This window comes from Budorcas taxicolor, chromosome 5, assembly GCF_023091745.1.
Source record: "Budorcas taxicolor isolate Tak-1 chromosome 5, Takin1.1, whole genome shotgun sequence".
Lineage (NCBI taxonomy): Eukaryota > Metazoa > Chordata > Mammalia > Artiodactyla > Bovidae > Budorcas > Budorcas taxicolor.
This window is the reverse complement of record NC_068914.1, coordinates 158,403,491-158,428,000: the sequence shown is the minus strand read 5'-3', so window position 1 is coordinate 158,428,000 and position 24,510 is coordinate 158,403,491. Positions and strand designations below refer to the sequence as shown.

The window sequence follows — 24,510 nt, the reverse complement described above, 5'->3', positions numbered from 1 at the left end:
GAGAGTGAGACCCCCCCACCCCAGGCCACACTCTGAACCCCAAAGCCCCACACTGCTGCCAGGAGCCAGTCCACGGCAGGATCCCCCAAGTGCTTTCTCTCTGTGATGCAAAGGAGTTTCAAAAAACCAGGCAAGGAGAGAGAAGGGTAGAGGGTCTCAGAAAGGAACGGGGTCTCCTGGTTCCACCCCTGCTGACTGTGATCCATCCGCACCCCGAGGACCCCTTTCCTTCCCAGGGACAGGGACTCGGATGAGGAAACAAATGGGAAAGCACCCTGAAACTGCAAAGCCCTTTCTGGGACTTGCTTCCAGGAATAACCTTCAAGTCTCCAGAACACAGGCCACCCCCCAGAGAGAGAAGGTCACTGCAGAATCTTCCAGAAGATGACCACAGACCCAAAGAACCCAGCAAAGTGGCCAGCACAGAGCAAGGCTCAATGGTGGCCTCGAACAAGAAGGGTGGGTGGCACCCCTGCCTCTCAGATGCTCGATGGGGCTGTTCAGTTGTTTGCAGGAAACTCAGGGTCACAGACGTCCCATCTCATCTTTCTAAACTCCAATGTGATCGTTAAAAGCACGCACCCACGAGGCACCTTGGAGTTTGCTCACTGATCTGTCTCCTGTCTCTGCTACAAGAATTCTCAGTGCCTGGCAGAGTCTGGGGTCCCGAGGATGCTTCGAGAGGGTCTCTCAGCATGTGTCACCACTGCCCGGCCACATTGGAGACGAGGTGCCTGGCCCCAGCCGGAAGTGGGTTCAGGTCTGTGTAGCAGGGAAAGGCCATCATCTGCGAGGTTAGTAAGCCCCATGGCTAATGAGGAACCTCCCAGTGGCACCATGAGGCCATCACTCATGGGGAGGAAGGCAGAGAATCCAGGGGTGGGGCTGGGGGCTAACACGGCTGGAGAAGGACCCTCCAGAATGCCGGCTTCCGGCCAGGAGAGCTCTGGAGGCCCCTGGGCCACCACTGGACCCTACAAGCGTCAACGGTCTCACACCCGCGGGATGCTGTCCCCTACAGCAGCCACCCGCCTCCCGCTCAGAGGTGAAGGTGGACAGGTCAGAGGGTGATGGACAGAGACGCGTCCCATCTCAGAGGGAAGGAGGTCAGGGCTGGGAGGGGCCACCCCTGCTACTGCACAGAGCCTGTCCCGGAAAGAAGCCCAGCTGCAGTCGGCCTGGCTGACTTCACCCTTCTCACCAGCCTTCATGCTCACTTGAACAAAGAAAAGATCTCTCCAGAACAGTGCTTCTGGAAACTTCCCTGGTGGTTCAGTGGCTAAGACTTCTGGGAACCTCCCTGGCGGTTCAGTGGTTAAGACTTTGCCTACCAGTGCAGGGGACATGGGTTCAAAAGATCCCACATGCCTTGCAGCCAAAAACCCAACACATCAAACAGAAGCAATATTGTAACACATTCCATAAAGACTTTAGAAATGGTCCAGGTCAAAAAACAGACAGAAATCCTTCTGCAGCCAGCCACGTGGGCAGGAAACACAAGATGAGCTCCGTGACCAAGCTATCTGTCTTCCTGCCTCCTGACCCGCCCCACGCAGCCCTGAGCACCCCCTCAACCCCCTCTGTGCACTGAGGGGAAGGTGCCAGAACCTCGCTGATCTGCTGTGATCCATCTCAGCAGGCCAGACGGCAGCGACATTTGGCCACGAGCAAGCCGTCCTCGAGATGCCAGAAGCAGGCTGATTGGTAAACACTGGCCCAGCTTCCGGATGCGTCTCTGGCTGCCGCGCCCGCTCGCCTCGTCTGCCTCCCTGACTCATGGGTCTAGCACTTCGGGAAAATAAAATGACAGATGCTCTCGAGTTCAAGCAATACGGTCAGTCCATGAGCCAGGTTTCTAAAGGCGAGGAACTAAACACTGCTGGGATGGCTGGGCCTGCGGAAGCCCTTGGCAAGAGGCAAACACCCGGTCACAAGAGTGTCCCAAATGTGAGGGCCATGCCCTTTGACCCAAACAATCCTCTCTGAGGATTTTCCTAGAAAACAATCCACAGGAATGGAAACATATATATTTATATTTACATATTCATGATCATGGCATCCAGTCCCATCACTTCATGGCAAATAGATGAGGAAAAAGTGGAAACAATAACAGATTTTATTTTCTTGGGCTCCAAAATCGCTGTGGATGGTGACTGCACAGCCATGAAATTAAAAGACACTTGCTCCTTGGAAAGAAAGCTATGACCAACCAAGACAGGATATTAGAAAGCAGAGACATCATTTTGCCAACAAAGGTCCATATAGTCAAAGCCATGGTTTTTCCGTGTATGGATGTGAGAGAGGGACCATAAGGAAGGCTGCTAAGTCGCTTCAGTCATGTCCAACTCTGTGCGACCCCATAGTCGGCAGCCCACCAGGCTCCTCCATCCCTGGGAATCTCCAGGCAAGAATACTGGAGTGGGTTGCCGTTTCCTTCTCCAAGGAAGGCTGAGTGCCAAAGAATTGATGCTTTTGAACTGAGGTGTTGGAGAAGACTCTTCAGAGTCCCTTGAACAGCAAGGAGAACAAACCAGTCAATTCTAAAGGAAATCAATCCTGAATATTCATTGGAAGGACTAACGCTGATGCTGAAGCTAAAGCTCCAATACTTTGGTCACCTGATGTGAAGAGCCGACTCATCTGAAAAGACCCTGATGCTGGGAAAGATTGAAGGCCAGAGGAGAAGGGGACGACAGAGGATGCGATGGTTGGATGGCATCGCCGACTCGATGGACATGAGCTTAGGCAAGCTCTGGGAGTTAGTGAAGGACAGAGAAGCCTGGCGTGCTGCAGTCCATGGGGGTCAAACATTCGGACACAACTTAGCGACTGGACAGCAACATATTCACAACAATACCTTCTTGTTTTAAGAGCCGAAAAGAAGCAAACAAATCGCCCTACAGTGGGAGACAGGGAGACTGGCATCACAGCTGCTCCATGGGCTTTGTGCAGCCATTGAAGATGGTGTTTAGGAGGCTCATGAAGCAGCAGGCAGATCACGCGGCATGGAAAGGGGAAGGATTTGCAACTTTACTGACATTCGGCCACAGTCATTAAGACCAGCACCATCCCAGGGAGAGTCCAACGAGAACGTGGCTCACGACCCCTGGACGCGTTAGGCACTGCCCACAGGGCTCCTTCCTTGCCTGAGGGTCACGTGTCATCACCACACCATTTTCTGGGCAGGCTGGACTTCACAAAGAGTGGCCCAGGGATTCTACACTGCTCACTTGGATGCGCGTGTCCCAGACCACTCCCAGGATGGAGACCGCGCACACACGTACCTTCTGATCGAAGCTGTCAGGGGTCAGGTGGAAGTTGTGCAGGGGTACGAAGTAATCTTCCAGGAGCCCCATGAGCAGCACCAGGTACACGCCATCTGCAAACTACAGAGGAACACGCGTGATGTTCTGGGCCGTGCATAGAGTCAGCAAAGGCTCTGCAGCCACTCAAACGGAGGACAAGTGCTTTAGAGTTAAAAAAATAAATCCATCTCTTGTTGAGGAACTCGAGCCTGCAGTCAGGTGAAGGGCCAGGGTGCAAAGCGGGCACTTGAGACTGTATGTGATGACACGAAGTGTGGCCGAGTGGGGAAGACCAGACCACTGACCGTGGGGATCACGCTGGGTCCCACCTCTCTGGGTTGTCGTGGGGACCCTGGGAGGAGGGGGGCAGGGAGCACCAGGCACGCAGGGAGTGCTCCACCTGTGCCAGCAGCGGGCACAGTTAACCCACAGCCTGCAGGGTGCCCTAGGCTTTGGTTTGGGGTTTGCTGCCCTGTTCCGCTCGCTCACTTGGTAAGCTGTCTGGGTGCCTTCTTCTAGAGGCATTCACGGCGGGACAAGGCTTTCCCTGCCCTGGTGATGGAGGGCTTTTGTGTGCACCCAGCACGCAGGTCCATCCTAGCTGGGTCCTAATTGGTAGGCTTCAGTCTCTCCCCAGATCCCAGCCCCTCGACCTGCTACATGGCCCAGCAGCACCTCCCACGCACAGGAAGCGGCCAGGAATCCAGATCCAAAGACTTTGTTCTTTGCCTGGGCTCCCCCGCTCCCAATAAGCCAGGACAGGGGGCAACTGCTCCTTTTACAGGTAAACCAACGGAGACCAGTGAAGGCAGAGAAACTTGCCCAGGGGGAGGAGAGGACCGAGGCGCAAGAGGCGGGGCCTGATCTCTGGGACATGGACCAGCACTCGGGACGGGGAGGGGGCAGGACCTGCCCACCCGCCCTCCCAGAGGACATCTCCTGCAGATCAAGGACTTGTGACGAGCCCAGCCTCCAGATTCTAAAGCTGTGTGGTCCAATACAGTTTCCACTGGCCACATGTGCCAGCTGAAGATTTTCACAGGCTTTTTAATGATATTGACTTATTTCAAGTTTAAACATGTAGGGAGAAGTTCAGAGAGGTTGAGGAACTGGCTCAGTGTCACAGAGCCAGGAAGCTGCCCCCCAGTCTAAGAGTGGTTTTAAAAAGAAAGGAAAACACACACATACACACACCCAGAGCAAGAAAACTGGAGCCCAGTTTGCTTAAACTTCCAGGACATCAGAAGTTAAACAATGAACATATTTATGAAAATACTCAGAGTCCTTTACAACAACAAAAAGAAAAATCTGTATTTTGGGGGCCGGGTATCTCTTTTGGTGGATCACTGGCTCAAAATATTTTTAAGATATTACTTCATGTGTGTTTGCTAAGTCACTCCAGTCGTGTCCAATTCTTTGCTACCTTGTGGACTGTAGCCCTCCAGGCTCCTCTGTCCGTGGGACTCTCCAGGCAAGAATACTGGAGTGGGTGGCCATGCCCTCCTCCAGGGGATCTTCCCCACCCAGGGATCGAACCCAGGTCTCTATGTCTCCTGCACTGGCAGGCGGGTTCTTTACCACTAGCGCCGTTTGGGAAGCCCCACTGCTTCCTACTGCGCAGTGACAGAAAAACACAATGGACATGCAGAGCGAACCGAGATCCACGCAAATTTAAGTTGAGAATTCAGCCTAAGACGTGTGGCTGTTGATACCAGCAGGCAGAGCCATCTGGGCAGTGACCATCAGGGACAGCTGGTGAGGATGTGGGTTCTCACCACCGCCGATGAGAGTTTCAGGTGGGCAAAGCTTCCGGGGCCCTCCGTGTAACTACCCACCTTTGCTCTAAAAACCCCAGTTGTAGGAGTTCATCCTGAGGAAGCAGATAAAGGTATAAACAGCTGTGTCCAAAGATACTGGTTGTACAGCTATTTACAGGAAACGTCCCATCACAAGGACTGGATTTAATGACACGCAGAATAGGAGGCAGCTGCTAGTGATGCACACAGACAGGCCAGATAACACGAAAGGCAGGCAACAGAAACCCACTCACTCACACACAAAGATGCCCACGCTATTAAGTGACCCTTTACAAAACAGCTGCTTTGCAAAAAAACAAAACACTGGACCCACAGCCATTTCAAAAAACCCACTCATGCATGCAAACCATCTAGAAAAATGCACACCCAACTATTAACTGCAGTTGGTTACCTCTGGAGAGAATGGTGAGGGAGTTGGGGCAGGGGCAGACTAAAAGGATGGTGCCTTTTCCAATGAGTACACTTCTGGACTGTTAATACATCAAGCCGCAAATAATCAGAGGCTACACGCGCAATATTAGTAAACTGCTAAAAAAGAAAAAAAGCGTTCTTGCAAATGATGCACAAATAAATATACACGCTAAAAAATGGACCATTCAGCTTTCAAACATAGAGCGAGCTGCCCGCGAGAAGCCATCCGTGTAGAGAAACGATCTGGAGGAAGCCCCCAGCGCCGTTATCTCTGGGTGAGGGGATTACGGGGGATTTTTATTTGTTTTGCTTATCTGCATTTTCAGACATTTCTACAATGAACCTGAATTACTTTTTTAATTAGAAAAGCAAATGAGAAAAGTTAAAGAAAGAGAAAGGAATGAATGCAATCACCCAGGGGTTTAAGAAGGATCAGCTGCACATTAGAGAAACGGGCACCGAGAACGCGAAAGACGTCAAACTCAAGCACCCAGCTAATCCCGGGGAAATTATATTTTGTCTTTAACGCTTGCCGAGTGCTCAAAACATATTTTCACGCTGCAGCTTTCGCTCTGAGTGGGGGTGGGGAGGTATACTTTCTATACTTGCGGCGGGAGAAATATGTGGTGTGTATTCACTGGAGGGACGCCAGCCAGCATTTGCTGGCCAAGCACTAAGGGTGGGACGGCCACAGACAGCAGAAGCAGAGGCGGCCAGGGATGTCCCTGGTGGTCCAGAGGTTAAGACTCCTCGCTCTCACTGCAGGGGGCTCGGGTTCGATCCCTGGTCGGGGAAATAGATTCCACATGCTGTGCAGGCGAAACAATGTTAGAAAATTTTTAAAAAAAAGCAGCAGAGGCAGCCACACATTCTAGTCTGAGGGACACACACACGCAGAAGCTCTTTGGCGGGGGTGCCGGCACCTTGGAGGGCGCTGTGGTTGAATTGCATCCCTGCACCAAAAAAGACACGGATGCTGGGAAAGATCGAGGGCAGGAGGAGAAGTGGGCAGCAGAGGATGAGATGGTTGGAGGGCATCACTGACTCAATGGACACGAGTGTGAGCAGGCTCTGGGCGTTGGTGATGGACAGGGAAGCCTGGCGTGCTGCAGTCCATGGGGTCATAAAGAGTCGGACACGACCAAGCGACTGAACAATAACAACAACCCAAAAAGATGTGTTGGAATCCTGGCCGCCCCCCAGAACCTGTGAGTGTGAACTTACTTGGAAATAGGGTCTTGGCCGAAGTAAGCTCATTAGGGTGGGCTTTAATCCAACACAATTGTGTTTTTACCAAAAAAGGGGGAAATTTGAATACAGATCCATGGGAAAGCCAAGATGGAGACAATACATCTGATGACTCAAGAAATGCCTGAAGTTACCAGCAAGCCACCAGAAGCTGGGGGAGGGGCCTGGCACTGACCGCCTCCCTGCCCCCCACCCCACCCCCTCCCAGAGCCTCAGAAGGAACAGCCCTGTAGACACCCTGATCTGGGATTTCTGGCTTCCAGAACTATGAGGTTATATGTGTCGTTTAAGGGGCTTTGTTCCAGAAGCCCCAGGAATTAAAACAGAGGGTTGGGGAGAAGGTCCAGGAGGCTGGGGCTGGGACTATTTCAACTGCCTGATGGACATTCTCTGTATGACGAACACAACGCTGTCTGATTTTGTTCACGGAGCCCACCAAAGATCAGAGAGCTGGCTGAAAACCACACCAGACAAAAGATCCTTCAACCCAGAATACGGCTCACCTGGGTCTCCAGTTCCGTCACCTCCAGATTCAGCTTGTTGAGGTGCTTGTTCACAAACGTGATGAGAGACTGCAAGGCAAAGAGACACGGGAAACGTGAGCACGAGATTCGGCTCCCACATCACGGGGCGGACGCAACAGGTGCCATCTCTGGCTCTGTGAGACGCTTCCGTAATCTCCCCTGTTGGCTGGGATGAAAGGCTCGAGTCGAAAATGAAATGTTCTTACAATCACCCCTGGTTTTAATGAGATAAAACCTAAATTCACCCCAGCTAGTAAAGAAACGCACACTCTGTCCCCCCGCCCACGTGCACACATGATGTGCACACGTACCATACTTAACAACCCTGCAGAAGAGTAATCTGCGCCCCCAAGATGGATGTGCCGACGCCTACTCAGGGGGAGATACTTAAATGCTTCAACATAGGCTGGCTGTAGCCTTGAACTACAAAAGATTGAGACAGAAAGGCTGCCCGGGGCCACCTCCGTCAGAGTTTCAGTTAACGAAGAGGCCTCAGAGACTTGCTGAGTCCCACTGTGTACCTATACAGGGCCACTGGCTTCTCCTCTCTGGCAAAAGTTTAAAGCCTGTCGCCTGCAACTTGTCTCAGTAATCAAGCCCAACTTTCATAGAAACTCAGTATCAACCCCATCTCTCCCTACCCTGGACATGATATCTTTTCCTATTCATCTAACCCAAATACACTACGTGCCCAGCACTCTGACTGGTGCTGGGGATGCAAGACAGTAAGTAAGCCAGAGCCCCACTCTGACGTCTGGGGCACGATTTTCCATACACACCCCCAAAGGAGGCAATGGGGAATCCAGAGACACAGCAAAGCAGATGAAACGCAAACGCCAGGGGTGGTGGTGGGGTGTCGATGAGAAGAACGTGGATCCCTGGAAGATGAGGGCTCAGGGGAGCATCTCAGCTGGGGGGTAGAGTGGGCGGAGCAGCCACCCAGGCTGTGTATACCTGTGGGAGTCCTCCAGCACCTTCCAGCGGGGGCTGGAGGTGGGTGGGATGGGAGAGAGGAGTCGGGTGTGACCTCGGAGGGACCTGGAGAGCTGGACAGGCTCCCCCTGCTTTTATTCTGGGATTCGGGAGACACTAACACAACTCCCAGTGTAGGGGTGGGGAAGGGCCAGGCTGGAAGCAGGAAGGTGTCAGGGAAACAAAAGGATTCTTCCTTGGTCATTGCTGGGATCCCCGCAACACACCTTCTCAAAGAACGAATCAGATCTACTGTAAGCCAGGGTTTCCCTGGTGGCTCAGCAGTCGAGAATCCACCCGCCAACGCAGGAGGGGGGCGGTTGATCCCTGGGTAGGGAAGATCCCCCTGGAGAAGGAAATGGCAACCCACTCCAGTATTCTTGCCTGGAAAATCTCATGGGCAGGGAGGTCTGCCATGCTGCAGGCCATGGGGTCGCAGAGTCGAACATGACTGAGCTAGTGGACAACAATTTGTGCGTCCACTGAACGGATTCTAGGGGCCGGATGTGGCCGAGGTTGGGGTGGGGGCACTGCTCTGAGGGCCCAGAGTATGTTGCTTGTTATCCAAGGACACTCAGTAGGCTTTGCCCCAGAAGGCCCACTTCTGCAACGTGCTTCAAGAACTAACAATCTCATCATCCCAGGCTGGACCAACGTTTTCCAAACGTGAGTTCCACAACATTTTCCAAACATGAGTTCCACGGGAGTTTAATGTGTTCTATCTATCCCAATATATTTAAAGCAACAGATCTCACTACAGACAAACAAGCTTGGGAAAATGCACCCCACCAAGCCCCCTCTTAGTGAACTGAAAGTCGCTCAGTCATGTCCGACTCTTTGCAACCCCATGGACTATCCAGTCCATGGACTTTTCCAGGCCAGAATACTGGAGGGGTAGCCCTTCCCTTCTCCAGGGGATCTTCTCAACCCAGGGATCAAACCCAGGTCTCCTGCATTGCGGATGGATTCTTTACCATCTGAGCCAGAAGGGAAGTCCAAGAATGCTGGAGTGGGTAGCCTATCCCTTCTCAGGGGATCTTTCCCACCCAGGAATCGAAACGGGGTCTCCTGCATTGCAGGCGGATTTGTTGCCAGCTGAGCTACCAGGGAAGCCGAAGCCCCCTCTTGGAGAACTGCAAAGCATGTCAGCATATTACAGACTCTGAGAAGTCCTGCATGAAGCAAACTGTGTGGGAATACTATCCCAGATCAAGAGCCATCTGCACAGGGTCGAGGGCTCAGATTTTACAAGCAGAGATCCATCCCACCACTGCCTTCCTGAGCATTCCGCAGGCACTCAAATAACTTCATGTGTACTGAGTCTTGATTCCTCCGGGGGTAGAGAAAGCCATGCGCCTGGAAGCTCACCATTCCCCAGCCCCTAACTTCAGACCCTGTTCACGTGATTTCTTCCATCGGAGACTGACCAGCAGGCTGCCTCCCCTTTGCGCTCCCAGCTGGGGAGACAGGCCAAATGGAGCTCAGGGCAGCTCTGCCAACAGCGCCTGCTTGTTTACCAGGCACATCGTGGATGTAGCTTTGCGGTAACGAGGCCAGCACGAGCCAGCAGGCTGACGTGCTGAGAAACATTTCCACATTGAAAAAAAGCCTTGATTCGGAATGAACTGCCCCCCAACGCTGGCAGGGTAATTCACTCCACAGCAGTGGCAGGGAGGGTGGCCAGGAAGATACTCAGGAGCAGAGATGCTGAGTTTAAAAGGTGCTAATTTTATGCACCGCAGTTACGCTTTTGACTATAATTACACTTCAATCCATGTGGCAAACATTTCAGAGATTTCAAACATTTTCCCACCTCCTTCCCAGCACGGAGTTCATGCTGTAAAAAAAAAAAGCACCCAGAGATGGAGGGAAACACCCTGACTGAGAACTCACCTTCTTCACAACACTGAGCTTGTCGGGGGCGTGGTCGAAGAGCGTGTCGAAGGCGTCCCGCTCTGCAGAGACACGGAGAAGGGTTTAAGGAGACGCGGGTGCTGCTCTGATCATCCCTGCACATCCCCGGAACCAAGCAGTGTCTAATCCCCCGGCATGTTCCACCTGCCTGGAAGCCTTTGCAGTCCTGCCAGAGCCAAGAAGCAGGTGCTGACGAGAAGCAAGATCAAGGGAAAGACGCTTTGAATGGTCCCTTTAACTCAGTTTCTGCCTCTGAACACAGAATACAGGGGAAGCGCTCCTGGTGCCCATCTATCACATCCTAGTCTCTCTCCGTTTTCCCCACACACCTTATCTTGTTGATACATCTCGTGAATGAATCTGACCACCTCCCCAGGTAGTCGTGGCCGCCACCCCCAAACAAGCCCTCACCTGGGGATGGTGACTACAACCTCCTGCTGAATAGGTCCCACTCCTGCACTCTCAACCCCTCCGATACATTCTCCTTTGAAGGCCCAGTGAGCCCTTTAAAGTTTTGCTGTTCAGTTGCTAAGCTGTGTCCAATTCTTTGGGACCCCGTGGGCTGCAGCACACCAGGCTTCCCACTTTAAAGTGTAAACTGGATCATTTCTTTCCCCCTCCCCACCCCTGCTTTCTTTCTATGAAGAAAGCTGAGCACTGAAGAATTGATGCTTTTGAACTGTGGTGCTGGAGAAGACTCTTGAGAGTTCCTTGGACTGCAAGGAGATCCAACCAGTCCATTCTAAAGGAGATCAGTCCTGGGTGTTCATTGGAAGGACTGATGCTGACGCTGAAACTCCAGTACTTTGGCCACCTCATGCGAAGAGTTGACTCACTGGAAAAGACCCTGATGCTGGGAAAGATTGAAGGTGGAAGGAGAAGAGGATGATAGAGGATGAGATGGTTGCGTGGCATCACCGACTCAATGGACATGAGTTTGAGTAAACTCTGGGAGTCGGTGATGGATAGGGATGGATGGCGTGCTGCAGTCCATGGGGTCGCAAAGAGTTGGACATGACTGAGTGACTGAACTGAACTGGACCCCACCCCTGCGGGGACTAAACTCTCCATCACTCTCTCATCACTCTTAGAATAAAATTCTCTCTCTCTCCCATGGGCCCATAGGGTCCACAAGTTCAGCATCACCTCCCAACAGCCCCCCCAACCTCACTCCACCCACCGGTTCCTCCCTCTGTCACATGCCCACCACCGGGCCTCTGCACCTGTTCCTCACCAGCCTTGCCTCCTTGAGGTCATCTGGGGGGCCTTCTACGACCACCTGTCTCTAAAAGAGCACCCCACTTCCACTCTCTGTCCTCTCACCCTGGTGCAACTTTCCTAGCAATTATTCACAGCTGTCAGTAAAGAATCTGCCTGCAAGGCAAGAGACCCAGGTTTAATCCCTGGGTCGGGAAGATCCCCTAAAGGGGGAGATGGCAACCCACTCCAGTATTCTTGCCTGGAGAATCCCATGGACAGAGCAGCCTGGCAGGCTATATAGTCCACGGGGTCTCAAGACTCGGACACGACTGAGCGGCTAAACCACGACCATCACTCTGCGTGAGCACGTTCTATTTTTCCTTCTCTGCTGGGCTGTCCGCTCCTTGCAGCCCAGGACCACTGTCTCACTTCTTCACTGCACCATCACCGGCTCCAGAACCGTGAAGGGCCCACAGCCAGTGCTCAGAACAAAGGAAAGGGCCAGGAAATCCTGCTCAGAACGCCTCACCAGCTGCTCTTCCCCGGGGTATCCGCCTCTGTGGGAAGATCCCCAGGGCTGGAAGGGACCTGTCCAACCGTGTCCCAGGGACCCCGACCCACTCTACCTGCCTGCCACTCATGGGCCTAGGCATGCCTTCCAAATTAACACAGAATCAACCCCTTCTCTTTCAGTTGCGAGGCCACCAGAGGCTGGGGCAACGTGGCCATCAGTGGACCAGACTGTCTGGGCCAGGGGCCTGCTTCCAGCCTGACACTGCCATGGCGGGTCACATGGACGCAAATAGAGCCCACTGCCGCCTGGAGCCCAGGCAGGGGGGCGGAGGTCTCAGGGTGGGATCCAGGGCCATGGGGCAGTCGCTGCTAGGATGGAAGGGGTGGGGACGAGGGCATCTGGAGGCCCAGGGACCCCCTTCGGTCCTCAAGGATACCCAGCCCCCCACGGTGCCTGGGGGTGGTCAATGCTCAGAGAACCTCAACCAGCAGAGAGGCCCTCTATCCAAGCTGGGGCTGGGACTCAAACCCCCTGTGTGGAGTCTGGGGGAGGGCTGGGGTAGGAAGAGCCCTGCACCTGTCTGGAGGGGGCTAGAACCCGGAGCTAGAGATGACCCAGGGCCTGCTTCAGGACCGCATCAACTGAGAGGGAAGAAATGAGAAAAAGGCAGGTCATGACCGAGGGAGCCAGAGCCTGTGCCTCTCCTGGAGGAAGTATCCCAGCTACTCCCCTGAGGCCGCCCCCAAAGGCAGGCACTCAGCACCCACCGGCCAGGGCCCCCGAAGGCAGCTGGCCTAGCCCAGGTAGCCTCCTCGTTGGCCTTGGGGGCAGGCAGCAGGAAGGAAGGTGAGAGGCAAAGAGGAAGGTGTGTATGCATGGTGTGTGTGTACGTGTGGTGTGTACACACATGTGTGCACAGGGGTGAGGAGTGCGTCTGCAGAGGGGCACCCCGCTTTTTTCACCTAAAGGCCACCGAAAGGCCCAACCCTGCAGGTTTTCCTCCCCCTAGCTTTTTTTACTGCTGCAGCTGTAAATTATTTTTATAATCATCTAAGTCCGATTATACTCAACAAGACAGTCTGCTAAGAGGGAGGGAAAAAAAAAGCTAAATCTTCACAAAGCAAAACACAAACTTTAAACGCAGCTTAAGAAAACCCCCAGGAGCAGAACAGCCTTGACGTCATCCGGGTATATTTAGCCGAGCCACCGCTGGGCCAGCAGAGGCAGGGCAGCAGGGGGGCTATCGCGGGGCCTGGAGGCCGGGGCCCCCACGCCCGCTCGCCTGCACCTGGGGGGGCGGATGGCGTCACGGCCGAGGCCTGGGGAACAACAGCTAATCTGGCCGAGAGCCTGGGGCCCGTGACTTAGGCAAAGCGTCTCGCTCCATGAGGTGGGGGTGAAAACAGACCCCGGCTCACCACCAGTGTTAAGGATTAAGCGAGGTGATGAATCAAGGGCTTCCCAAGTGGCGCTGGTGGTAAAGAACCTGAATGCCGATGCAGGAGACGCAAGAGACATGGGCTCGAGCCCTGGGTTGGGAAGAGCCCCTGGAGGAGGGCATGGCAACCCACTCCAGTGTTCTTGCTTGGAGAATCCCATGGACAGAGGACCCTGGCTGGGGGGCTACAATCCATAGAGTCGCAAAGAGACAGACATGACTGAAGCGACTTAGCACCCAGCACGCGCAGAGAAACGGACTTCCCTGGTGGCTCAGACGGTAAAGCATCTGCCTACAATGAGGGAGACCCGGGTTCAGTCCCTGGGTTGGGAAGATCTCCTGGAGAAGGAAATGGCAACCCACTCCAGGATTCTTGCCTGGAAGGTCCCATGGATGGAGGAGCCTGGTAGGCTACGGTCCTTGGGGTCGCAAAGAGTCGGACTCGACTGAGCGACTTCACTTTCACTTTCACGCACAGGGTATAAGGGGAGAAGCAAGCGTGCCGCTGATGTCCTCTCGTCCTGCCCCCACCCTGACCTCCCCATAGGCTCTGGGGACAGTCACAGGGATGCATGAACAGGGGGCAGCCCCGCCCCCGGGAAGGGCACAGGCAGTCCAAGGATGGGTACCAACAAAGCCAGAAAGTTGCAGGAAGCGGCTGCAGCAGCCAGGGCCTCAGTGTCCACCCAAGTTCAACTTCCAAAGATGCTCAGCTCACTCCAGAAGAAGCGGGCCCTGTCTGAGTCTGCATTCTTGAAATCGGAAGGTCTATCCAAAAGTCCTGAATTCCTGGCTTCTTTTGAAGAAAATACAGGAGCCAAGGCAAGAGTGAACCTCCATTCGCCCTCCCCGACTCCCAGCATTGACCAGCCCCCGTGGAGGTGGGGGCAGACTCCCCTGTTCGCCCCCAGGCACCAGCACTCCCCGCCACACACAGCACAGAGGTGGGGGGGGCAACGCTTCATCATTCAGGATTCTCACCACTTGCCTCTTTCGTGTGACCCATCTGGTCCCTGGGGGCCCGGAGCCTGGGGACGTGGACACAGGCCCGGGGTTGGAGGAGCCCTCATGTTTGAGTCCAGGCTCGCTGGGGCAAGAAGAGGAGGGTGTTCTGGGCAGAGGGAACAGAGAGCCAGGAGTGGGTTCCAGATGGCCTGGGTGGGTGGGGGTCGGGGCTAAGAGGGCTGGGTCCCTCAAGGGTAAAAGGAGTGGTTGGAGGGCAGAGACCAGGAATGACGCTGCAGCGTCGGGAGCAATGGGGAGATGTGAAGGGGCAAGACCAGGGGCTACAAGGAGTCCTGAAAGAAAAGGAAGAAAGCTTCTCCATCCTTCTCTCCAACTTCCTGAAGCCTGGGAGGGGGAGGGGCGCCTGCGGAGGAGAGGCAGCCAGCAAGCCCGTTACCATGGAGACAGGGCTGCAGCTCCCCAGCTCCCCCGGGGAGAGAAGGGCCTCCCATCCACCCCAGCCGGGACAGCAGAGCCCGAAGGAGGAGGGTGGGGGGTCCCAGGGGAGGTGCAGAGTGCCCTCCCACCCCCCACCTCGCCCAGAGTGCTAAGGTAAGAAACTGAGGCCAAGAACTGGGCTCCCTATGAAGCCTGCACCACCCCCGCGCCCTGCCCCAGGGCAGACACAAGCCAAGGAGGGTCTGCCTGGTGTTCCGGTGCTCCTGGAACATGTGTGGTCCAGGGCTGGGGATGCACACAGGGGACACACGCCCCGGCCCACAGGAGGCTCACAGCTCAAGGCACGTGTGCATGCTCAGTCGCGTCCCATTCTGTGACCCCCACGGACCAGAGCCCGCCAGGCTCCTCTGTCTGTGGGATTCTCCAGGCCAGAATCCTGGAGGGGGTTGCCATTTCCTCCTCCAGGGGAGCCTCCCGACCCAGGGATCGAACTCGCGTCTCTGACATTGGCAGGTGGATCCTTTATCACTGGGCCAACCCGAAGTCCACGACTCAAGGAGCCACGTGCCAAGGGAAAGAGGGCAGGGCCAAGCGGGGGTCCCTGACTGTCCAGGCGCCCCCATGCCTGTCAGGCACGGAGCAAAAGCGTTCCCAGCGAGCAAAGAGGTGAGTAAAGAGATAATGGAGGGGAGGGGTCAGAGGACAGGCAGCGATTCGGGCAGGGGCATCAAGGAGGGCCTCCCTGGAGGAGGTGAGCCATGGGGGAATCTAGAGGGGGAGCGTTTCAGGCTGAGGGTACTGCGCGTACAAGAGCCAGAAGGGGAGTGCCGGGGTGGGGGCTGCTGAGGGTACAAAGTGGGGGCCAGAAGGCCAGAGCAGAGAAGAGGGGTGTCCAGAGGGTGGTCGAAGGGGGCCTTGGAAGTGCCTGCAAGGGCTGCAAGGCTTTAGCTTTCGGCAAGCTGGGGGTGAGCGGAGGGAGGGGTTAAGGAGTGCAGAGGAGCCAACTCGAGGGGCCAGTGGGGGCAGGTGATGGGGTCTCTGGGCCGCAGGGCTCCCACGGGACACGGGCTGGTGGAAGCTGCTGCCTGTCGGGGTAACCAGGAGACCTGGGGACCTGCGTCAGCAGGAGCCGGAGCTGGGGCGGGTGAGTTGCCTGTCACCCACCAATGGCCTGGTTTGCATTTCAGGAGCATGGGTGGCCCCGGACCTAACAAGGGCGACGACTCCAGGCTCCTCGGCCTCTCAGGTGCCACGGTGCACCCCCCACCACGCTCAGCCATCCCTGGGGACTCTCAGCCGCCATCCAGTCCTCCAGACCCCCGAGCGCCCCTTCTCAGGGCTGCCGGGGCCTTCCTGACTGAGCATCTAGCCCCTTCTAGCATGGGAGGCGGCACGCAGGCCCCAGCGGAGCTGATCCCCCCTGAAGTTCCCCAACTAGTCCAGGCCCGCGAGTCCTGTCCCCCACATGGAAGTGAAAACACACAGGAAGCCAAGGCAACACTTGAGGCTGCTCGGAGGGCCCCACTTGAGCCACCTCTGCCCTCGACAAGCCCACTGGCCCTGAGCCCCTCCTGCTGAAGGGACACGGAGGGGACGGCAGGGTGCCCTGCGCCCAGCCCCCCCCCCCCCCCCCCCCGCACACCCAGGGCAGGGCCAGGTGCCCCCACACCGGCCTTGCAGCTGCACTCACCACCCTATTCTGCAGCCTCAGCAACTAAACACAGGAGGATTCCTTTTCACTCCCTTTTTAAAAAATGTTTTTTAATAATATAGACATTAAAAAGAACTCCACTGCCACTTAAAAAAAAAAAACTGAAGACTGAATTTCCCCAGCACAGCTCAAGGACTACTTAAGGACACTTAAGGACATATAATTGCTGCATTTTCTCTGGTTCAAGACCTCTGGGAACTGAAGAGCCGTTTGTCCTCTTTGTACCCAAGTGGCAGGGGTACCTCTGGTCCCCATAATCACCGTGAGGCCACAGAGGCCAAGCCCAGGGGTGCCCCCGAGGCGCACCCCTCACCCCGAGGCCCCCACCCGCAGCCAGGGACAAGCTCCTGCGGCCGGCTCACAAGGCACTCAGGAAACTTCTATTTGGTCTCTATTTTCCTCCTAACATCTATACCCCCCTCTCTGCTTGCTGGAGAACACGGCATTTGGGGAGTGCTGAGGGCTTCTTGATTTGAAATATCACCAAAGCGAGGAGCCTGGCTCCAGCTGCCTCTGGCTGTGACTAAGACCTGGGGGCTTCCCCTCCTGGAGGGCTGAAACACTGCCATGAGCTGCCCTTGCACCTGCCACCCCTCGCTGAGATGAAGATTGGATGGTGGGGCTTTCATGGGGCAGGGGACAGCTCTAAGGGAACAGCCACTGAAAACCAACAGAGAAAGAGTCGGGCCCTGGGGCAAGCAGAATGAACGTCTGTTATCTCACAAAATCCACCAACAGCCTCGAGGACCCATTTCACAGATGGGGAACAGTAAGGTGAAGGAGGAGGCCAAAGGTCACCCAGCTGCGACCACAGTCAATGCTGCCTGACTCTAAGGTCTGTTAAGCCGGAGATTTTAAGGTGGAAAGCTATGCATGAAAGCGCATCCCAGGACTTCCCTGGTGGTCCAGTGGCTAAGACTCTGCCCTCCCAATGCAGGGGGCTCCAGTTCCACCCCTGGTCAGAGATTTAGGTCCTGCATGATGCAACTGAGATCCAGCACAGCCCAATAAATTAAATAAATGATCCGTTTGGCAAGAAGTACATCCCTTAAGGAACCTCTGAACCTCCAGCTAGCTAACGATGCTCTGTATTCACAGGGACATCCGCCCTCCCCCTTCTCCTAGTTCACTCCGGCCCACCACACTTTTCTATCCCCCCGCCCAGCCTCCCGACAGCTGTGAGAAGGAAACCGCACTCTGAAGCCCGCCCTGGGCCCTGCGGCCTCTGAGTGACCGTGCGAGCCCTGGGGGCCTCCTGGGGCAGCCCCACCGTGCCCAGTGACCTCAGGTGCCCCATGCCCTCCCCGCTTCCCCCCCAGTTACTTACCAAAGCGCCCCATCATCATCCTGCAAACAAGAGCAGAGAGAAGCATCAGATGGTCCTCAGAGCTGAGTGTGCCGCGGGGCGGAGAGGGGTGGGGATGCCCCCGGCCTCCAGCTGGCCAGTCAGAGTCGGGGTCATGAAAATGTGAGTCCCACTGGAGAAGTTCTCTCCCGCTCTAATTACAAACAGGAGGTGCTTATGTGGATTCTGAATGTTTGCACAAGACCGGCAGCAAATAGACATCTCTAAACCATCCTTTTAACGGCATTTGTGGTCGGGGAGCGGGCATTTAATCGAGGGAGTAGTTAACACGATAACATTTCAGCAGAAAACAGGTCTTCTGGCACCTTGAGCTTAAACTTTAAAATAAAATGATTCTAATCCATCACATGCTCGGTCATGTCCGACTCTTGTGACCCCATAGACTGTAGCCACCAGGCTCCTCTGTCCATGGGATTCTCCAGGCAAGAACACTGGAGTGGGTTACCATTTCCTCCTCCAGGGGATCTTCCCGACCCAGGGATCAAACCCGGGTCTCCTGAATTACAGGCGGATTCTTTACCACTTGAGCCATCGAGGAAGCTGCGAGTTTAACCTTTAAAATACAAGGGTGCAGACTACCCAGAGGTCACATTCTGGAGAGTGAGGACTACACACTTCCGGGGAAGCGGGAGACTAAAGGGTCCTGGAGAAACACAGGCTGGGCCCTGACTCGAGGCGAGAGCTGAAGCCACGAAGGATGGGAGGCTGGTTCCTCCCAGAGGATCTGAGAGCACGAAGGCACAGGTGTTTCTGTGCACCAGCTTCCTGAGAGGTAAAGAGACCTCGGCCTCACCCCCAAGCCCCTCTAGACTCAAGTCCTTTCCTCCACCTTATTTAACAAGTAGTCTCTAGAGCACCTACGGTGTACAGGCCATGCTGCTGCTAAGCCGCTTCAGTCGTGCCCGACTCTGTGCGACCCCATAGACGGCAGCCTGCCAGGCTCCCCCGTCCCTGGGATTCTCCAAGCAAGAACACTGGAGTGGGTTGCCATTTCCTTCTCCAATGCATGAAAGTGAAAAGTGAAAGTGAAGTCGCTCAGTCGTGTCCCACTCTTAGCAACCCCATGGACCGCAGCCTACCAGGATCCTCCATCCATGGGATTTTCCAGGCAAGAGTACTGGAGTGGGGTGCCATTGCCTTCTCCATGCATAGGCCATAGAGATATGGAAATAAACACCCCATGGCCCTGCCGCAGGACACCTGATGGTGAGAGAGACTCCTAAGCCCACATTTCTACACAGCCCGCGTGCACCAGAAATGAAACATACAGGAGATGCTACAGGAAGTAAAAGGAAGCCAGCTACTCCCGCTTGGCAAACAGGGAAGGCTTCCTGGAGGAGGCGACCCATAGGACAGAGAAAACCTGGAGTCTCGGAGACCAGGCAGGAGGCTGGGCGGCCTCTGCTGGAAACCTCTCTCTACCTTGACTTTGCGGCACCCGTACACGTGCCCCCTGCCCCACTGCCTGAAATTCCCACAAGGCCCCTGGGCTGGATTTCACATTTCTATGGACACGGTCTTTCTTGCCAGCTAGACCGCCATCCCGGGAGGAGTGGAACCGCATCCTCTCAGCCTCTGGGCACCCAATACCAGGCCCTGTGGGTGCTGGTGACTGGGTGTGAATTGTTGGGGCCAGTCTCCCAGGGGCTGGCTCTGGAGACAAAGCTCCCACTGCCCCCTGCTGCCCTCTCAGGGATCCCTCATCCACTGCGAGACCAGGCAAGACAGATGCAGCATCTTCCCATCACCGCAGGCAAGTAAAAGTTAAGGATGTTGAAAGAGGAAACGGGGGAGAGGTGTTTAGACGGATCGGGAGGACCCGTAGTCCTCACTGATTCATCCATCTATCTTAGCTCCATCAGAGGGAGGGAGCCCCCCACCATGAATAGGCCTGGCTGCTCCCGCCCCCTTCAATGGGCCATCTGCCTCCTGCTCTCCCATCCAGGGAGACCTGGGACGCGCTGTGACCCCCAGAGGACAGGGACACAGCACGCAGGGGCCAGAGGCCTGCAGCTGCCCTGTCCCTCTCCAGGGACCCTGAGGACACCGGGAGGAAGCCTGCTCCACGAGAGTGAGAGACACGGGGAGCCCCCACCGGCCAGCGCCGACCACCAGACTGTCCGCAAATAAAGTGACTGTCGATTTAAGCCCCTAGGTTCTGGGTAGTTATTTACACAACGATGGATAACCAAGACGCTAGCCCACTCCAGACTCTCCCCGCAAGCTGCCCTTCTGCTCCCAAAGAGGCCGAGCTGCCTGCTTGAGACCCCTCCCCAGGCCGGGCTCAGCACCCCGTCCCCGTCCCCCCTCGCCTCCCGTGGGCCATGAACAGCTGCGCACACACATCAGGAAACAGCCGTCTCTCCCGTCCACCTGACGGCTCCCACACCGGGAGTGGCTTCCTGTGTCGGCCTGATTTCTGAAAGACCATCCATGAATCCATGACACAGTAATTAATCACTCCCTAAACTGAGCAGGTGGGTGAGCTGAGACGATCAATTTTTAATGTCCGGTTTCATCTGAAACAGCTTTAGGAGGGAGGCACAGAGGCAGTGCATTTTAAAGGTTCTTTGTAGGGAGTCCTAAGGCCTCTTACAAACCACACGCAAAATAGAGCCATTTGATTTGCTACTTTCAATAGATTTGAAGCTTTTCAGACTTCTTAAAAATTGCCCCCTGGCCTTCTTGAAAAGGCCAGAGATGGCTCAGGACTTTCTCAAAGGAAGTCCTAGTTTAGACGAGTGCCTCTCTCCCTCTGATGGATGAATCAATTAGGACCATGGGTCCCTGGACCAGTCTAAACACCTCTGCCCCATTCCCTCTCTCAACATTCTTAAAGTTCACCTTCCAAAATAAGGAATAACAGTCCACATCTTTGGAGAATAACTTACTTCAAAACATTAAAAATGTGGACGTTGTTAGCATGCCTACTACAAGGAAGTTCACTGTTACAAATTTCCCCTCATTCTTACAAAAGATTTCGCATGTGATCAATTATATGTTTCTTTATTATTCCCTGACTCATTCCAGAAAAGATTTCCAGCAGGGTAAAAAAGTTTTAATTCATATTCTATAGGTATTGACTCATTTTTCTATTTAGGGAGAAAATAAAAGATATGGGATTTCTCATTTAAACACCAAACCAAACTGCTGTCTTGCCCTTCTTCAGCAAGACAAACAAACAAACAAAAAAGAAAACAAAGAACAAAAATCAAAACCAAAAACACTTTGAATGAAGTGCACGGAAGACGGAAAGCTAGGGTGGACGCTTGGAGAAAATTCCATCCCAGGCTCAAGGGTCATGCAGAGGAAAATGGCCCCCACATGTCTGAGGGTCCCTGGCTGGAGCAGGGCCTGGGGGCAGGGTCCACTTACTCAGTGGTCGTCGTCAGCTCCTCGGTGACGTGGCTGGAGTGCAGCAGGCCTTCCCGTTTCTGCAAACCCCAAAATGAGCAACCAAATCAGCACCCGGGCAGGCAGAGAGGGAGGGCATCCCTGTCAGGGCAGCCACTCCTGGGGGTGGACTGCAGGTGACCACAGGGGTGGTCCTTTGGTGGCTGGAACCTGCCCCCATTACCCCCACGCCAAACCCTCTGCTTTCCACACTGCTCTTGATGCAGCTGTGGGGGTCTCAGGAGAGCCACCCCAGCTCCCAAAGGACGCCCTGCAGCTGCAGAGCCAAGCAGCATAAAGGAACATGCATGACACGAGGGAGGCACCAGATTAAAGAACACACGTGCACCGGGCTGAACAGGGTCTCCCAGGAGCCGTGTCCATTCAGAGCCTCAGAGCGTCACCTCATCTGGAAAGAGGGTCTCTGCAGATGTAATGAGTTAAGACTAGACTGTAATGGACTAGGGTGAGTCCTGGCCAAAGACTGGAGTCCTTGTGAGAAGAGAGAGACACAGGAACGTGGAGACAGGGAGGAGGCCACATAAGGCTGAGGCAGAGACCGGAGGCACGTTTCCACAAGCTGAGGAAAGCCAAGGGTGCCAGCAGGCGCTGGAAAAGGGAAGGAAGGACCCTGGCCTAGGGCCTTCGGAGGGACCCAGTCAGCACCCTGATCTGGACTTCAGGCCTCTGTTATGTGAGGACAGACGTCTGCTTTTTTCAGCCCCCACTTTGTGGGATTTTCTTCCAGCAGCCCCAGGACACTAGCATGGTGTGTGACACACCTTCCCTGGACCTGGCAGGAGAGGCAATGATGGTGGTGGCAGGGAAGCCTGTGCATCCCAAGGCAGAGCTCGGCAGTCTAACCCAACCCCACTGTGAGCCCCTACTTGAACCCCTCCACGGACGGGGAGCTCGCTTCCTGCTGGACACCTCTCCAGGCTCCCGAGGCTCTCCTGAGCTCAGCCTCCAGGGAACTCTCACCACTGGATCTAGTGAATGGAGATAACCAGCATCGGGCGGCCGTCAACTTTCCCATGGCTTCACCCTGGCATATTCTCAGGAGCCCCCACAGTGGGCTCGGGGTGGGGATGTGTGGCCCAGAGACATGTTATCCACTTGCTCACACATCAAAGGTGCATCAGGCTCCCACTCGGCTATGGACCCAGAGCTGGGTATGAGTCAGACAGACTGAATATTTTGAAGTCTATAGTAGAGACTCTTGAGAATCCCTTGGACTGCAAGATCAAACCAGTCAATCCTAAAGGAAATCAGTCCTGAGTATTCATTGGAAGAACAGATGCTGAAGCTCCAATACTTTGGCCACCTGACGCAAAGAGCTGACTCCTTGGAAAAGACCCTGGTGTTGGGAAAGACTGAAGGCAGGAGGAGAAGGCGACGACAGAGGATGAGATGGTTGGATGGCATCACCGACTCGATGGATGAAAGTTCACGCAACCTCCAGGATATAGTGAAGGGAAGCCTGGCGTGCTGCAGTCCATGGGGCTGCAAAGAGTTGGACAGGACTCAGCAACTGAGCAACAGCAACACAGTAGAATCTCAATCTTATGGGGAAAGCGCTGGAGCTCAGGAAAACCAAGTGACCTTCCAAGGCCATGTTCCCAGGTGCAAACGCAGCCTTCCCTCACTCCTTCCCTCCACGAACTGCCGCGCTTCTCGCATCTCCCCATCTCGACTGGGTAACCGGACGTGCAGGGAACAGGCCAGGGCAGCTCTGAGGCCTGAGGTGGGCCAGTCCCAGGGGCCTCCCCTCCCGCCTCATTTCTCTCTGGCCATGGCCCAGAGGATCCTCCTGTGACCTTGGTCAGGGAAGAAAGCGCCAGCAAGCGCCTGCCTGGGCCAGTGAAGCATTCTGCAAACCCCAAGATTTTCCTGGACCAAAGTGTGGGCCTGAAAGGAAATACCCTGGGTATTGATGCAGAGAGTTCGCGGAGCCTGGAGTCTGACGTACGTGGGTTTGGGAACCAGGTTCTCATGTGTCCCTGGGAAGCCTTTCCTGGCCGACCACCCCGGGTGAGCATCCAAGATGAGGGGAACAGGCACGGGCCCCTGTCCATCACCACCTCTGACCACAAACATTCCCCTTCGGGAAGCAGACACAGCAGGGCAGCAGGAAGCCTCGCCTGGGGCCCCAAGGGGCATTCCTGTCCATCACGTCTGGGCCAGGCTGCGGGGGCGATGGAGGGGTCAGACGGCTTCGAAAAACACAGGATCAGCCAGAGTCTTGCAGACCGCAGAGACCATGAGACTGATAAGTTTAAAAACCAGAAGGGAGTGTGGCGCTGGACATCTCCACGAGAGACATCAGGTTCCAAGCGTAACCTCAGTGCTCTGGCAGAAGCAGCTGACCCTTGAAGACCCCAGCCTGTTCTCCAGTGTCCCCCACATCAGGGCAACGGCCCCAGGACACAGTAGGTGCTTAATGTATGTTTGCTGGACAAGACTGCACACACAAAGCCAAGGCAGGGTCTATGCCCTTAAATTCAGAGGAAATCGACATGGAGGGTCCAACTCCAATCAGGCGCACCCTGATGCCCCGTTACATTTTTCCAAATGAAGCAAGCGAAATGACCCTCAAAAAGAGATGATGGGGGATGATGGATGTAATTGGCAGTGAACGCAGAGAGGCTTTGATTGGGGTACCAGAGTATCTATTTCATTCCTCTGGTCTCAGCCCTCTCCACTGAGTAATAAGCTCATTCAAGAGGCCTGAATTCCAGCTACTTGGCTTTGCAGAGAAATGAATGCTCTTTTCAAAAATGTGGAAATTAAACCTCCACGCACTCAAGCCTTTGAATCTGCCTCTCTTCAAATCAATGCCATTGTTCCTGCTCCATCATTTACCTTGAAGCCAGAGCAAGGCGTGCATTTTGTCAAGAGGAAAAAAAAAATAGGAGGTAGCCTCTTAGGGGAAAAAGAACAAAAAGCAGGTGAACCAGAAGAGGAACGAGCAGGAGTGAGTCTCGGAGCCTCTGGGGAGGAGTCACGGGCAAGCGGACTGCCAGGCTGGCAATACTCACCCGCACGACCACCGCTTGCACGGAGACGTGTTCCGGGAGGTGAATCGGGGCCCGAAAGTGCATGGCCAGGGCCACGAGGAGGTGCAGGATAGCCACTAGATTCTTCCCGTGGATCGCTGGCCGGGGAGGTAAGGAGGGGACTGTTTTAGATCATAAGACAGGAACCCCAAGCCCACGTCCCAAAGGCAGTGAAACCAACCCCAAAGGGCCTGCTGCAAAGCACGGGGACTATACTCAGTATTTTGCAATAGCCTG

The 24,510-nt window shown here is 54.9% G+C and overlaps 1 protein-coding gene across 1 annotated transcript in view; it reads right to left on the bottom strand.

Annotated features, from left to right (window-relative positions):
* Positions 1-24,510, bottom strand: part of PARVB (parvin beta) — a 112,405-nt gene that overhangs the window by 5,195 nt on the left and 82,700 nt on the right. Inside the window, exons 6-11 of the mRNA XM_052639470.1 lie at positions 24,256-24,371; positions 21,200-21,258; positions 17,786-17,805; positions 10,171-10,232; positions 7,285-7,353; positions 3,285-3,386 (exon numbers count right to left, since the gene is read on the bottom strand). Coding sequence (XP_052495430.1) covers positions 3,285-3,386; positions 7,285-7,353; positions 10,171-10,232; positions 17,786-17,805; positions 21,200-21,258; positions 24,256-24,371 — 428 coding nt within the window. The remainder of the gene's footprint in view (positions 1-3,284; positions 3,387-7,284; positions 7,354-10,170; positions 10,233-17,785; positions 17,806-21,199; positions 21,259-24,255; positions 24,372-24,510) is intronic.